At 33.0% G+C, this 14,857-nt stretch overlaps 1 protein-coding gene across 11 annotated transcripts in view; it reads left to right on the top strand.

The window, feature by feature from the left end:
* The window catches only part of GOLGB1 (golgin B1), a 104,466-nt gene that overhangs the window by 45,295 nt on the left and 44,314 nt on the right, over nucleotides 1–14,857 (top strand). For all 11 annotated transcript variants that reach the window (XR_005024428.2, XM_036883364.2, XM_036883363.2 and 8 more), the window contains 2 exons: nucleotides 326–441; nucleotides 13,133–13,247. Coding sequence is in view for 10 of the 11 variants with exons in the window: in XM_036883364.2 (XP_036739259.2) it covers nucleotides 326–441; nucleotides 13,133–13,247 (231 nt within the window). In the remaining variant the exon portion in view is untranslated. The remainder of the gene's footprint in view (nucleotides 1–325; nucleotides 442–13,132; nucleotides 13,248–14,857) is intronic.

Here is a 14,857-nt window from a genome sequence, read left to right as displayed (position 1 = left end):
TTTTCAAAGGCAAAGAAAGAAAGACTTTAAAGAAATGTCTTGGCCCATTTGATTTTACCTTTGAAGGAAGGGGTTTACTCAGATGCTCTTTGGTCCTTCAGAGCATTTAAATGATTTAAAAAAATGTTGTCATTGGCATCATAATTTTAATTAAGATAAGTGAGCTAGAGTAAAAAACATCTGGTGTATCTCTAGAAGATAAACCTAAATTTCAGATTTGTGACAGAGATTACTTCTACTTACTTATTTAATTTCTTTTTTACTTTTTTTACTTATTTACTTATAGTTAACTTATTTACCTATTCACTTATTTTCTTTTCTTTAGATCAACTACAGCAAAAATCCAAAGAAATTAGCCAATTTTTAAATAAACCAACCTTGCAAAAACATGAAACAGCATCTCAGACTTCTTGCCCAGGTGTCTATACTGAGGACACACAGGTAATGGTACTTTTTGTGAATATAATCTGTCTTTTCTGTATCTGTACTTAGGTAATCTAATGAGAATTTATTCCAGAAAGCATTCTAAGCCTGTCTTTTCTTTCTCATAAAATGCTTTTTTTGGGAGTGGTTCTCTTTAAAAGGAAGGCATTAATGTAGTGTCTGACCAGTGAATAATGAGGAAATAATAGATACGAAGCACCATGATATTAGGAGCCTTTCTGATTCTAAGTTCTTAGTAACCTGTGTTGGAGATAAATCATTATTTTTGATCCATAATCAGTTTTCTCAGGTGAGAAGTCAATTTTTTTTTTTTTTTGGCAGACTGAGATTTGGTCAGATTTAATGTACTCGATTCAGTCTATCCAAACTTGTAAGCCTATTATAGAAGTCATAATGCTCCCATTAATTAATTAACAGTAAAAAATTTCAATTGCCAAGTGACTCTTGACTGACCAGTACATCCTCTATTCTATAAGAATATCTGTGGGAAGCTAGATTGTAATCACCAGAAGGCTGCTTCTTACGCATGAATATCAGGACAAGGAGAGTTAATTTGATGATCTTAATTGGCTTGCATCAAGCAGGATTCATTCATCTCCATTATCAGATTATACCTATACAAACTGACAGACATAGTGACTGGCAGAGTTCCATCGTTCCTGGGCTATACTGTGTACTGATAAAAATTTTTGTTTCATGGTTTCTAACATCTAAGTTTTCCTATCTCTTCTATTTTCCCATTTTCAACTTTTTTCCCCAATGTTTTGTTAAGACATTTTACAGCAATTCCAAAAATATGAAGGAATTTGATAATGTACGTCTATATACTCACCGTGTACCTTTTATCAACATTTTACACTATTTGCTTTATCAAATAATCAATTCAGTTATCCATCTACCAGTTCATCTTAAGTTTTTATAAATTTCACAGTGAGTTGTACACATCCATACATTTTTCTCCAAATATTTCAGCATGCATATCATCAATTAGATTTTAATACTTGTTTATAGTTTTTTCTTTTGAAGTAAGGGTTTCAAAACATGAAATGTGCACATCTGTGTACAATTAATTGAGTTTTCAAATGCATACACCTGTGTTAAAAATCTCTATCAAGATATATCAGTGTACTCCACAAAATACCTGTATACCCTTTTGCAGCCAACCCACACCTTTCCCCTCCAGAGACCAGTGTTCTAGTTTTTCACCATAGGTAAATTGCATGTTAACATTACATAAATGTAATCATACAATGTGTTTCTTTATATAAAGCTTCTTTCACTCAGCATGTTTTGAAATTCATCCATATATCATAATTTATTCTTTTATGTTACTGAGAAGTATTTCATTTTATAAATATACTGTGTTTTCCTTTTGCATGATTGTGCTGTGATTTCCTGTTGAAGGGTAACTGGGCTTTTTCATGCTTAGGCTATTGAGAATTAAGTTGCTGTGAATATTCCATTACAAGTATTTGTGTGGATATGTTTTCATTTATCTTTGATAAATTCTAGTTGAGGTATTCCTGGGCCATAGAGTTAATTTACATTTAGCTTTATAAGAAACTGTCAGATCTTTTTCCAAAGTGGTTGTGTTGTTTTATACTCCCACCTAAAATATTTGAGAGTTCCAGTTGTTCCACATTTTCTCTAATCCTTGGTATTGTCAGTTTATAAAATTCTAGCCATTCTAATGGGTGTGTAGTGGTATCTCATTATGGTTTCTATTTGCATTTCCCTGATGACAAGTGATGCTGAACAATTTTTCTTGAGATTCTTGGCCATTTATGTATCTACTTTTGTTTGGTAAACTGTCTCTTCAAGTCATTTTCCTATCTTTTAAATCAAGTTCTTTGTCTCATTATCAGCTTGCAGGAATTCTTTATATATCCCAAATGTCAGTTTTTATTATCAAATATGTTTGGTGACTAATTTTGCCCATACTGTGTTTTGTCTCCTATTCATATTCTTCATGATGTCTTTTAGATAGCAGACATTTTATAATTTTGATGAAGTCTATTATTTATCAATTTTTAATGGTTACATTTTCTGTGTTCTGTCTACAAAATCTTTGCTTAACTCTGAGTCGTGAAGATATTCTCTTAAGTTTTCTGCAGCTTTATGGTTTTAACTTTCAGCTAAGTCTCAGAACTTCACATAAATTTTTGTTTGTAAGATAAATTTGTGCTGTATGATAAGAGTCAAGGTTTATCTTTTTTTTCATATGGATATCTAGTTGTTTCAGCACCATTTCTTGAAAAGACTCTACTTTCCTCATTGGATTGCTTTGGTACCTTTGTTGAAAATCAAATGATTACTAGGTTTATTTCCGAACTTTCTATTCTGTTATATTGATCTATTGGTCAGTCCTTGTGCCAATATCACCCTTTTCATTACTGTAGTTTGTAGTTATTCTTGAACCCAGGTAGGATAAGTCCTCTGATTTTGTTCTTCTTTTCAAACTTACTGTAGTTATCACAGGCCTTTTGTAGTTCCACAGAAATTATATAATCAGCTTTCTTAGATTGTGTTTTTTTTAAAAAAAGCAAGCTGGATGGGATTTTGAGCTGCATTGTGTTGAATCTGTAGATCGATTTAGGGAGAATTAACATCTTAACACTATTTAGCTTTTCAATCCATGAGTAAGTGTAGTATATCTCTTCACTTATGTTCAGATCTTCTTTAATTTCTTTCAGCAATGTTTTGTTGTTTCCATTGTAGGAGTTGTGCGCATTTAAAAATTTATTCCGAAGTAGTTCATGTTTTTTGATGTTATTGTAGATGGAATTATTCTAAATTGATTTTCCAACTGTTTGCTGCAAAAATGTAAGTATGCAATTGAATTTTCCTTAGTAACTTGTATGAGCTTGATGAACATTCCTTTTATTAATTCGAGTCTCTTTTTGTAGATTCCTTAGGGTTTTCATCATAAACAGTCATGTCATCTGCAAAAAAGAGATGAGCTTTATATACTCCTTTCCAATCATTATGCCTTTATTTCTTTTTTATGCAATGGCTAAACCTTCATTACACTACTTGATAGAAGTGGTAAGATACTTGCATTATTCATGAGCTTTCCATATTTTACCATTAGCAATGCTACGAGCCTTAGGTTTTCCATAAATGTCCTTTGTCAGATTGAGGACTTTGTCCTCTATTCCTAGTTGGGTGAGAATTTGTATTGAATTTTGTTGAATGTTTTTTCTGCATTTATTGAAATGACCATATGGGTTTCTTTTTTATTCTGTTAACACAGTGCAGTACTTTAATTTTTGGATATTAAAGAAACCTGTAATTTTGGGATAGGTCCCATTAGATCATAAAGCATTATCCTTTTTATATGTTACTGAATTTGATTTATTACTCTTTTGTGAAGGATTTTTGTACCCATATTCATAAAGGATATTGTTCTATAATTTTTTCTTTGTAGTATCTTTGTCAGATTTTGATGTTAGGGTTGTGCAGGCCTCATAAAATGAATTTGGAAGTGTTACCTTTTATTTTCGGAAAGTTTATGTAAGATTGGTTTTTCTTTCTTAAGTGTTTGAAAGAATTCAGCAGTGAAACAATCTGAATCTGGAATTAAGAATTCCAGATTATCAATTGAATTCCTTTTAGAGATAAAAGGCTAATAAGATTTTCTTGTCAGTTTGCATTTTTGTTTTAGGTCTTGTCCATTTCATTTTAGATGTCAAGTTTTTGCCATAATGTTCATTTTAATATTCCCTTTGTATCCTTTTAATGCCTCTAAGTTCTGTGGTGGTCCCACCCTTACCCTGGTTCCTGTTAATGTTTTTTTAATTGAGATTATAATTGATACATTTTAAAAGTTTAAGGTATACAGTGTGTTGATTTCATGTATTGCAATGTGATTACAATATGATCATGCAATAGTGTTAGCTAATTACTCCATCACATCACATAATTATCATTGTTATTTTGTGGGGAGAACTTTCAAGATCTAGTCCCTCAGCAACTTTGAAGTACACAGTACATCATCACAGTGCTGTGTATTCGCTCTCCAGTACTTGCTCACCTTCTAACTGCAAGTTTGTACCTTTTGACCAACATCTCCCTAATTTGTGTGTCTTTTTCTTGAGAAGTCTTCTCTTTTCTTTTATTGAAATATAGTTGATATATGATATTGTATTTGTTTCAGGTATACAAAAGTGATTCAACAGTTACCTACATTAGTAAGTGCTCACCCCCAGTAGTGTAGTTACTGTCTGTCAACATAGAAAGATATTACAGTATTATTGACTATATTCTCTATGTTCTACTTTCATCCACGTGACTAACTTACATTATAATTGAGATTTTATGTCTTTTTATCCCCTTCACCTGTTTCACAAACTGACCCCATCTCTCCTGTATGGTATTTACCAGTTTCTTCTCAGTGTCTATGAGTCTATTTCTGTTCTGTTCGTTTGTTACGTTTGTTTTATTTTTTTCAGATTCATTTGAGCATTGTTAACTAGAAAATTATTTGCCTTAAAAAATATCTTCTCAAAGATGTTTTGGCCTTGTTAATTTTCTCAATTGCTGGTCTGTTTCACTTTCATTGGTTTCAGCTCTTTGGTATTTCTTTCTGTTTACTTGGTTTTACTTTGCTCTTCTTTTTCTAGCTTCTTATGGTGAAACTTTATATCAAAGATTTCAGACCTTTTCTCATATAAACATTTAAAATTGTACAGTTCCCTGGAAGCACACAGTTTTGATATATTATGTTTTTTATCATCCAGTTTTGAAGTTTTCTAATTTTCTTTGTAATTTCTTCTTTGACCTTGGTTTATGTAGAAGTATGTTATTTAATATCAGAAATTTGGTTTTATTTCTAGATATCTTACTATTGATTTCTAATTTAATTTCATTGTGATTGGATAATATGCTCTGTATGATTTAAATGCTTTGAAATTTATAGACTTGTTTTATGACAACATATGGCCTGTCTTGGTGAACATGCTTGTGCACTTGTAGAGGACATATATATTCTGTAGTTGTTGGACATGATGTTCTACCTATATCACTTAGATCTAAGTATCTTCCAGATCTTTGCTTTGACTGATTTTTGTCTAGTTGAAATAGTTGTTAAGAGGGCGTTAAAATCTGGATTCTAAAATTGTCTATACTTTAACTCTCACTTTTTGCTTCTTTGTAATTTGAATCTGTTGTTCAGTACATATGTATTTATGATTTTATGTCTTCTGATGAAATGTTCACGAGGGGTAAGAAAGGTCATTTCATAGTGATAAATGACCTAAAAATACTAAATGTTTAAACTCCCAGTAACACAGCTTGGAAATACGTGATTTACATTCCTGCCATCAGTGTAGGAGTTCCAGGGATAAGCCTCACTTGGTAATAATAAAGTATCCTTCTATTTTGTTGGATTCAATTTGTTAAAATTTTGTTTTAAAGTTTTGTGTTTGTGTTTATGAGGGATATTTTCTGTTTGTAGATTTCTGTAATATCTTTTTCTGGTTTTGCTACATGAGTAATACTGGCCTTTTATGAATTGGAATTATTCCTTCTTCAGTTTGTTTTAAAGATTTTGTATAGACTGGGATTATTTCTTCCTTAAATGTTTAGTGAAAATTCACAATGAAGCTATATAGTCCTAGAGTTTTCTTTGTGGGAGCGTTTTTCTCTATAAATTCTACTTGTTTAATAGCTATGTGGCTACTTGTGTTCTTTACTTCTACTACATTGAACTTTGGGTTTTATATCCTTTAGGGAATTTGTCCATTTCAGCTAAATTGTTAACTTTATAAAGTTCATAGTAGTCTCCAATTACCCTTTTAATATCTGTAGAACCTGTAGTGTTGCCACCTCTCTCATTCCCTGGTATTGGTAATTTGTGTTTTCTTTCCTAAATGGGTTACACTACCCAAAGTTTTATTAGGTTTACTGATCACAAAAACCCTAGTTTGGCTTCATGGATTCTCTATTGTTTTCTGTTTTCTATTTTAATGATTTCTACTTTGACCATATTATTTCCTTTCCTCTGTTTACTTTAGATTTGATTTCCTCTTTTCTTAGCATTTTAAGGTAGAACGTGAGGCCATGGTTTGAGACCTTTCTTTTGTCTAATATAGGCATTTTGTGCTATTTTCTCCTTAAAATCTGCATTGGCAACTCCAAATTCCGTTGTGTTTTCATCTTCACTCAACTGAAAACACTAATTTCCTTTTTGATTTCTTCTTTGCTCCCTGGGTTTCTTAATTTCCAAATATTTGGGCATAGTATATCTAGAGCTCTTTTTAAAAAATTAATTTTAATTTAATTCCATTTCAGTCAGAGCATATACTTTGTAGAAATTGAATCTTTCAGAATTGATTGAGATTCTTCTGTGGCCCAGGATATCATCAGTATTTTGGTTAAGTGTTCCATTTGAAAATAATGTGCGGTTTGATGTTGTAGGGTGAAATGTTCTATAAATGTAAGTCATGTAAGGTTGGTTGATAGTGTTATTAATGTGTACTATGTCCTTGCAGCTTCTCTGATTTATTGAGAAGTGTATTGAAATTTCAGATTGTAGTTGTGGATTTATCTATTTTTCCTTGTTCTGTCAATTTTTGCATCTTGTGTTTTCAAACTGTGTTATTGGGGCCTTCAACATTTAGGATTTTTAGATCTTGTTAAGGTCTGGTTAAGTCACTTATCATTAGGTAATGACCTTCTTTATCCCTGGAAACATTCTTTACTCAAAAATGTACTTTTATTTGATATTAATACATCTACTCTTTTATTTTGACTTGTGTTAACATGGTATATCTTATTTTCATTCTTTTGCTTTTAACTTATTTGTGTCTTTATATTTACATTGCAGTGTTTATATGCAGCATAGAGTTTGATCCTACTTCTCATTCAGTCTGTCAATCTTTGCCTTTTAGAGTGTTTAAACTATTTTTAATATTATTGATACAATTTTAAGTCTCTCTCCTTGCTATTTGTTCTATATTTTTCCAACTGTTCTCTTATCCTTTTCTGCTTTTTCGTCCTTTTAAAAAATTGGTTGAGTACTTTTTATGATTCTGCTTTTCCCCCTTTTCAGTTTATTAGCTGTAATTATTTGTTTTGTTATTCTAGTGACTGCATTATGGATTGTAGTTTCCATCTTTATCACAGTTTACCTTCACATAATATTATATATTTTATAATATAATTACAACAATATTTTATAATTAATTATAACATTTAAAAATAATATATTATGCTGCTTCATGTATAGAATAAGAACTTGCAATCATATGTTCACATTTCTTCCTTCTGGGATTTATGTTATTGTGTTTTATTTGTACATGTATTATAAACAAACAATACAAAAATATATGTATAAAAAATTGCTATTTAAATTGTTATTTAATCAGTTATCATCTAAGGAGATTCAAATAAGAAAATAAGTTTTAACTATCATTGCAGTTACCTTTTGGTACTTTTCATTCTTTAAGGTAGATTAGGGATTGGCAGGCTTTTTCTGCAAAGCATCAAACAATAAATATTTTAGGCTTTGTGGAACATACAGTCTTTGTTGCAGCTTCTCAGCTCTGCCATTATAGAGCAGGAGTGAACATAGAACGAAGATAAACAAAGGGATGGGGCTGTAAAAAAAGGTAAACTTTATTTACAAAACCAGGTGGAAGTCCTCCAAAGTTTTCTGATCTCTGGTGTAGTTTCATATATCCATCTGGTATCATTTTCCTTCTGCCTGAAGGACTTCCTTTAACTTGTGTGTGTGTGTAGTGTGTGTATGCTGGTAGTGGTTCTTAAAGCTCTTGTATGTCTGAAGACATCTTTTTCTGTCCATTGTTGTTCAAAGATATTTTTGCTGACTGTAGAAGTCTAACATTATTAGTTTTTTTTTCTTTCAATACTATGTACTTCCCCATCTTGTGTATTATTTGTCTCAAGCATTGTAATGTTCTTCTCTAGAAGTTTGATTTGGGCTTTTTAAAAAATCTTATTTTTGCAAATATAGAATGCAGTTAGAACTATTTTAATGTCCTTATCTTTTAATTCGAATGCCAATGTCAGTACTGGGTCAGCTTCAATTGATTATTCTCTTCATTATGTCATATACTTCTGATTCTGTGAGTACCTAATAATCTTTGATTGATTATCAGTCTTAGTGAGTGCTGGATATTTTTGTGTTCACGTAAATATTTTAGAGTTTTTTAATGGGATACAGTTAAGTTATTTGAAGAAAGTTTGATCCTTTTGGATCTTGCTTCTTTGATTTATTAGGTGGGTCTCAGTCAGTTCTCAGTTATTCCTTGCTGCTGAGGCAAGGCAAGGCCTTACTGAGTACTCTCCTCAGTGCTCCATGAAGTGTAAATTTGACTTTGGCAACAGGCACTCTTCCAGGCCCTTTGTGGGCACCAAGTGTTGTTCTTTAATTTCATCAGAGATTTGGGCTAGTTCATATAGCCTTGCCTGTTCTGTACTCTGCTGAATACTTGTTGGGGACACTGGAGATTTCCAGGGTTTCCTCTTTATGCAGCTCTTACCTATCTGGTGCTCTGTACTGTGAACTCCAGCTACCTTGACCTCCCTTCTCAACTCAGGTAGTCTGCTAGGCTCTGGGTGTCTGGTTACCCTTTCTTGGGCCACTATCATAAGGCATTAACCTTAATCAGTTGTAGGATCACCTATTTTCTTTCCCAGCTCTCAGGGATCACTGTCTTTAGTTGCGTTATACCTAGTAATTTGAAAATTATTATTTCATTATTTTGTCTTGGGTTTCTTTTTTTGGTAGTTTCAAGTGGGAGACTAAATTGGTTCCATGCTACTTTATCTTCAGCAGAAGTAAAAGTCCTCTATTGGGTTTTTAGTTACATCCTTTTACAAACAAAAAATTTTATGTGGTTGCTCCAGGAAGTAATATATACATCTTTAACTTTCAGTCTTCTCTGAGTTAATATTGTACAACTTCAGTTAAAATGTAGAAACCTTGTCATCATAAATCCTTGCTCTATTCTTTATGCTCTAAGTGCTGTATTATATAAACATAAATTAAAAGTCCCAGAACACAATTTTAGCTTTTTTGTTTTGAAAAGTCATATGTATTTGAAAGAAATTAAGAGGGAAATTCCCTTTTCATTTATCTAAAAATATCTTTATTTTACTTTTATACCTGAATGATATTTTTTACTGGATATATAATTCTGGATTGACAGTTCTTTCCAGGACTTTAAAGACGTTTCACTGTTTTCTGGCCTACATTTTTCCCTCAACAGTTGGTCAGTAATCATTCAAATTATTGTTCTCCTGTATGTAAAGTATCATTTTTCCTCAGGTGCTTTTAAGACTTTTATCCTTATCCTTGTTTGTGATGTACTTAGTTGTGGCTTTCTTAGTAATTTTCTTGCCTAGCAAGTTTGTTGAGAATCATATGTGTATAAACTTATCTTTGAGAGAAATTTTGCCGTTATTTCTCAACATCATTTTTTCTGCTCTCTTACAGCATTCAGTTACAAGTATACTGAACCTTTTGTATTGTCTCACACATGCCTTAAGCTCTGTTCACTTTTATTCCTCAAGCTTCAGATTGGATAATTTCTATTGATTTATCTTCAAGTTCACCAAGACTTTCTTCTTTAATCTCTATTCTACTAGTAAGGCTATACATTGAATTCTCCATTTCAGGTATTCTGTTTTTTAGTTTTAGGGTTTCAAATTAGTTCATTATTTTATAGTTTCTTTGTCTCTGCTAATATTTCCTATTATTTCATTCATTATGAGCATATTTTCCTTTATGTCTGAGCAGTCATAATACCTTCTTTAAAATCTTTTCCAATTCCTAAATCTGCATCATTTGGTGCTTGGTCTCTGTTGATTATGCTTTTCCCTGAGAGGGGGTGACATTTCTCTTTGTGTAATTAAGTGATTTTTATATTGAATCCTGACAATTGTGAATGTTTTGTTCTGAAGATTCTCTTCTGTTATTTATTCTTTTTATTTTTGTTTAATTAAGGTATTATTGATGTACACTCTTTACAAAGGTTTCACATAAGCAACATTGCAGTTACTACATTCCCCCCTATTATCAAGTCCCCACCACATACCCCACTGCAGTCACTGTCCATCAGCATAGTAAGATGCTATAGAGTCACTACTTGTCTTTCCTGTGCTATACTGCCTTCCCTGTGCCCCTTCTATATTATGTGTGCTTATCAAAATACCCCTTGATCATCTTATCCCTCTCTTCCCACCCACCCTCCCCAAACCCTTTCCCTTTGGTAACCACTGGTCCATTCTTGGGTTCTGTGAGTCTGCTGCTGTTTTGTTCCTTCACTTTTTGTTTTGTTGTTATATTCCACAGATGAGTGAAATTATTTGGTCTTGTCTTTCTCCGCCTGGCTAATTTCACTGAGCATAATACCCTCTAGCTCCATCCATGTTGTTGCAAATGGTAGGGTTTGTTTTCTTCTTATGGCTGAATAATATTCCATTGTGTATATGTACCACATCTTCTTTATCCATTCATCTACTGATGGACACTTAGGTTGCTTCCATGTCTTGGCTATTATAAATAGAACTGTGATAAACATAGGGGTACACATGTCTTTTTGAATCTGGGATCTTATTTTCTTGGGGTAAATCCCTAGGAGTGGAATTCCTGGGTCAAATGATAATTCTATTTTTAGTTTTTTTGAGGAACCTCCATATTGCTTTCCATAATGGTTGAACTAATTTACATTCCCATCAGCAGTGTAGGAGGGTTCCCCTTTCTCCTCATCCTAGCCAGCATTTGTTGTTTGTCTTTTGGATGTTGGCCATCCTTACTGGTGTGAGTTGATGTCTCATTGTGGTTTTAATTTGCATTTCTCTGATAATTAACGATGTGGAACATCTTTGCATATGCCTGTTGGCCATCTGAATTTCTCCTTTGGAGAAGTGTCTGTTCATATCCTCCGCCCATTTTTTAATCGGGTTATTTGCTTTTTGGTTGTTGAGGCATGTGAGTTCTTTATATATTTTCGATGTTAACCCGTTGTTGGATAAGTTGTTTACAAATATATTCTCCCATACTACAGGATGCCTTTCTGTTCTGTTGATGGTGACCTTTGCTGTATAGAAGCTTTTCAGCTTGATGTATTCCCATGTGTTCATTTTTGCTTTTGTTTCCCTTGCTCAAGGAGATGCATTCAGGAAAAAGTTGCTCATGTTTATGGTCAAGAGATTTTTGCCTTCTATGTTTTCTTCTAAGAGTTTTATGGTTTCATGACTTACACTCAGGTCTTTGATCCCTTTTGAGTTTACTTTTATGTATGGGGTTAAACAATAATCTAGTTTCATTCTCTTACATGTAGCTGTCCAGTTTTTCCAACACCAGCTGTTGAAGAGGCTGTCATTTCTCCATTGTATATCCATGGCTCTTTTATCATAGATTAGTTGGCTATATATGCTTGGGTTTATATCTGGGCTCTCTAGTCGGTTCCATTGGTCTATGGGTCTGTTCTTATGCCAGTACCAAATTGTCTTGATTACTGTGGCTTTGTAGTAGAGCTTGAAGTCGGGGAGCATAATCCCCCCTGCTTTATTCTTCCTTCTCAGGATTGCTTTGTCTATTTGGGATCTTTTCTGGTTCCACATGAATTTTAGAACTATTTGTTCTAGTTTGTTGAATAATGCTCTTGGTATTTTGATCTCTACTCTTATTTCTAACACACTATCCTGTGGTAGGCAGCTGCTGAAGAATCAGTTGTTATTTTTGCCTTAGCTGGAACTGCTTCAAGTTAGTGCTGCAAATGCATAGTTCATTGTTCAGCCAGAGATTTGGAAGAATATAGGACTCCCATTGCTGAAATTTTTTCTCCTCTCTTATCTCCCCTCTCACATTCTGACAGCTGTGTTTTTTTCCAAAGTCTGCTTCTCATTCTGCAGGTTTTCTATTGGTGTTTTACTTGCCCTGTATAATGCAAACTTTGAAGTTTCCTCAGAATAAATACTGTAAAATCCTTAAACTTACCCCTTGCCATTTCTTTAAACATTAAATGATTGTTTGGGGCTAAATGAGCTGTAAGCATTCTCAAGGTTCAGAAATTCTACTGTTTTATGAAAATTGTATAGAATAACCTACTTGGAAAAGAAAAATACATGTAACAACATAAAACTAGACATGTAGCATAATTAGATATTTGCCTGTTATTAAGAAAACCAAACAATATGGATGCATAAATGAAGCACAAGAGAATTTTTATTATTCTTTGGAAAAGCAAAAAAGAAAAAAAAAAAGAAAGGAAGGAACGATAAGAAAATTACAGTTCTACTTTTTTTAAGGGGTACATATTACTATTATCTTTGTTCTTCTTTGAGAGTCTTTCATCATGTTCAGTCTCCATCAAGAGTGACCCTTTTATCAAGGGGCATTAATCTAATTCTATAATGTTATTTGTGGCTCTGAAAATGCTTATTTTCTTATTCAATACCCTTGAGACTTCTGTCTTGTAATTCAGTCTCTAATCTTAAATTCAAAAGCCAATGAACTGGAAATTTGTGTGAAAGATATTCTATCTTCAGCTACAAAGCATTACTTCAAAGATTACCTAAGCATATAAGCAGAAGCTATTTTTCAAGTATTTTCATGGTGAAGAACTTTAAGAAGATGAAAGTGCCAGAGGTTATCTGGGTATTAGTGTGACAGTTTTTCCTTGGAGAATTATTAATTTGTTGTCTTTCTACAATTTAGGCTGTCACTGAGGAGAATATTGCCTTTTTGCAGAAGAGAGTGGTAGAACTAGAGAATGAAAAGGGAGCCTTGCTCCTTAGTTCTATACAGCTAGAGGAGCTGAAAGCTGAGAATGGTAAGTCTTAATGAAAAACATAATAGTCTGTCTTCTTAACCCACAAGTGCCTCTATTTTTATCACTATACATGTATAATTTATACATGTATAGATTATCTGATTATTAGATTAGATTATCTATGTATTAGATTATCTGATTCTGTTAATAAAGATCTTAGATAACAGAGCTCGTAGTTATTGAAGATCTGATAAATACACATAAGTGTTTACGTAAGTATACCATTTTGCAATGTGGGCTATAAATGTTGCAGGATATCTGTGTTATATTCATTTTGGAGTGGTCCAGGAATCATCTCAGAAGTATGACTTGAATAGGACCTTAGTAAGATGCTGAAATTTTAAATAGTCAACATGAAAAGAGAAAGGTCATGTTTGGTAGTAAATTTGTGACCAGTATAAATAAAGGTTCAAAGGTAGAAACCATTTTAGGTTTTATTAATGCTGTACACTGCTTAGAATCCTATCCCTTTACTTTAGCCTGGCTAATATTTACTCATCTTTCAGGCCTCAGCTAAGGCCTTATCTTTTTCAGTAAATTGACCCTGTTCCGCAAAGTTAGGTTAAATGCTTTTTTGTGTTTCTGTAACATCCTTGTATTCCTTTGTATTAAAATCATCTGTTTATATGTTTATACTATATGCTCTTCAAAAGTAAATCATAGTTCTTCAAGGAGCATGGCTATTTCGTTTTCATCTTTGCTTTATCCTTTACCAAGAACTAGTATATATAATGCCTGGTAAATAGTGGCCACCAAAACAAGTTCTGTTAGATTGAACTTAATTTAGCATTTTATTCTGTTAGACTCTGTGTGAATAGTTAGTAAGAATGAGACATATCTCCTTCCATTTACCACCTGCTTCCCAAGGACCTTACGGTTTTAGTGGCATGTAGTTAATAATGCTCTCCTGGATTAATTGACTACTATGCTTTATCTTCTAAGAGTGAGAATGAATACCAAGTAACATGTGTACCATTTCTTACACTTCATAAAGCCAGTATTCTCACCTTAACCATTTTAAACTCATTTAGCTCTAAACAGGGGATTTTTTTTATACCTTTATTAGACTATTCACACCATTGCTAATACATAATGAACACCACAAATACAGCTCATTATTCAATATTCTCAAAGCATATCTTTGAGAACTTACATGTGATGCACACATGAAGTGCCTAAACACATTCTATACTGTCTTGAGTTCATTTCGTAAATGTTTATTGATTCATACTGCAAATTTCTATGATGCCCTTCCTATGTGCCAGCTGCTTATCTAGTTGTTGAGGATACTGCTCTGAACAGATTAGAGGGACAGACAGACCATAAACATGTATATAAATAAAAAGAGTTGTAAGTATTAGGAGAAAAATAAAACAGGTTATTGCAGGTGGGCCTGGGAAAGAGGAAAAAAGCATTAGAGCGGTCAGAGTAGGTCTCTCCAAGAACTTGAAATCCGAATGATGAAAAGGGGATAGCCATGCAGTGCATCTGAACAAAGAGCATTCTAAGCAGAGGGGAAAAAAGCAGTGCCAATACCCAAGGTACGAGTAAATTTGACATATTTGTGGGCAGATAGATGGCCAGTGTTTGGGGAGTAGAATGAACAAAAA

Source organism: Manis pentadactyla, chromosome 1, assembly GCF_030020395.1.
Source record: "Manis pentadactyla isolate mManPen7 chromosome 1, mManPen7.hap1, whole genome shotgun sequence".
Classification (NCBI taxonomy): Eukaryota; Metazoa; Chordata; class Mammalia; order Pholidota; family Manidae; genus Manis; species Manis pentadactyla.
Note: the sequence above shows the minus strand (reverse complement) of the source record. Positions and strands in the feature narration are given on the sequence as shown.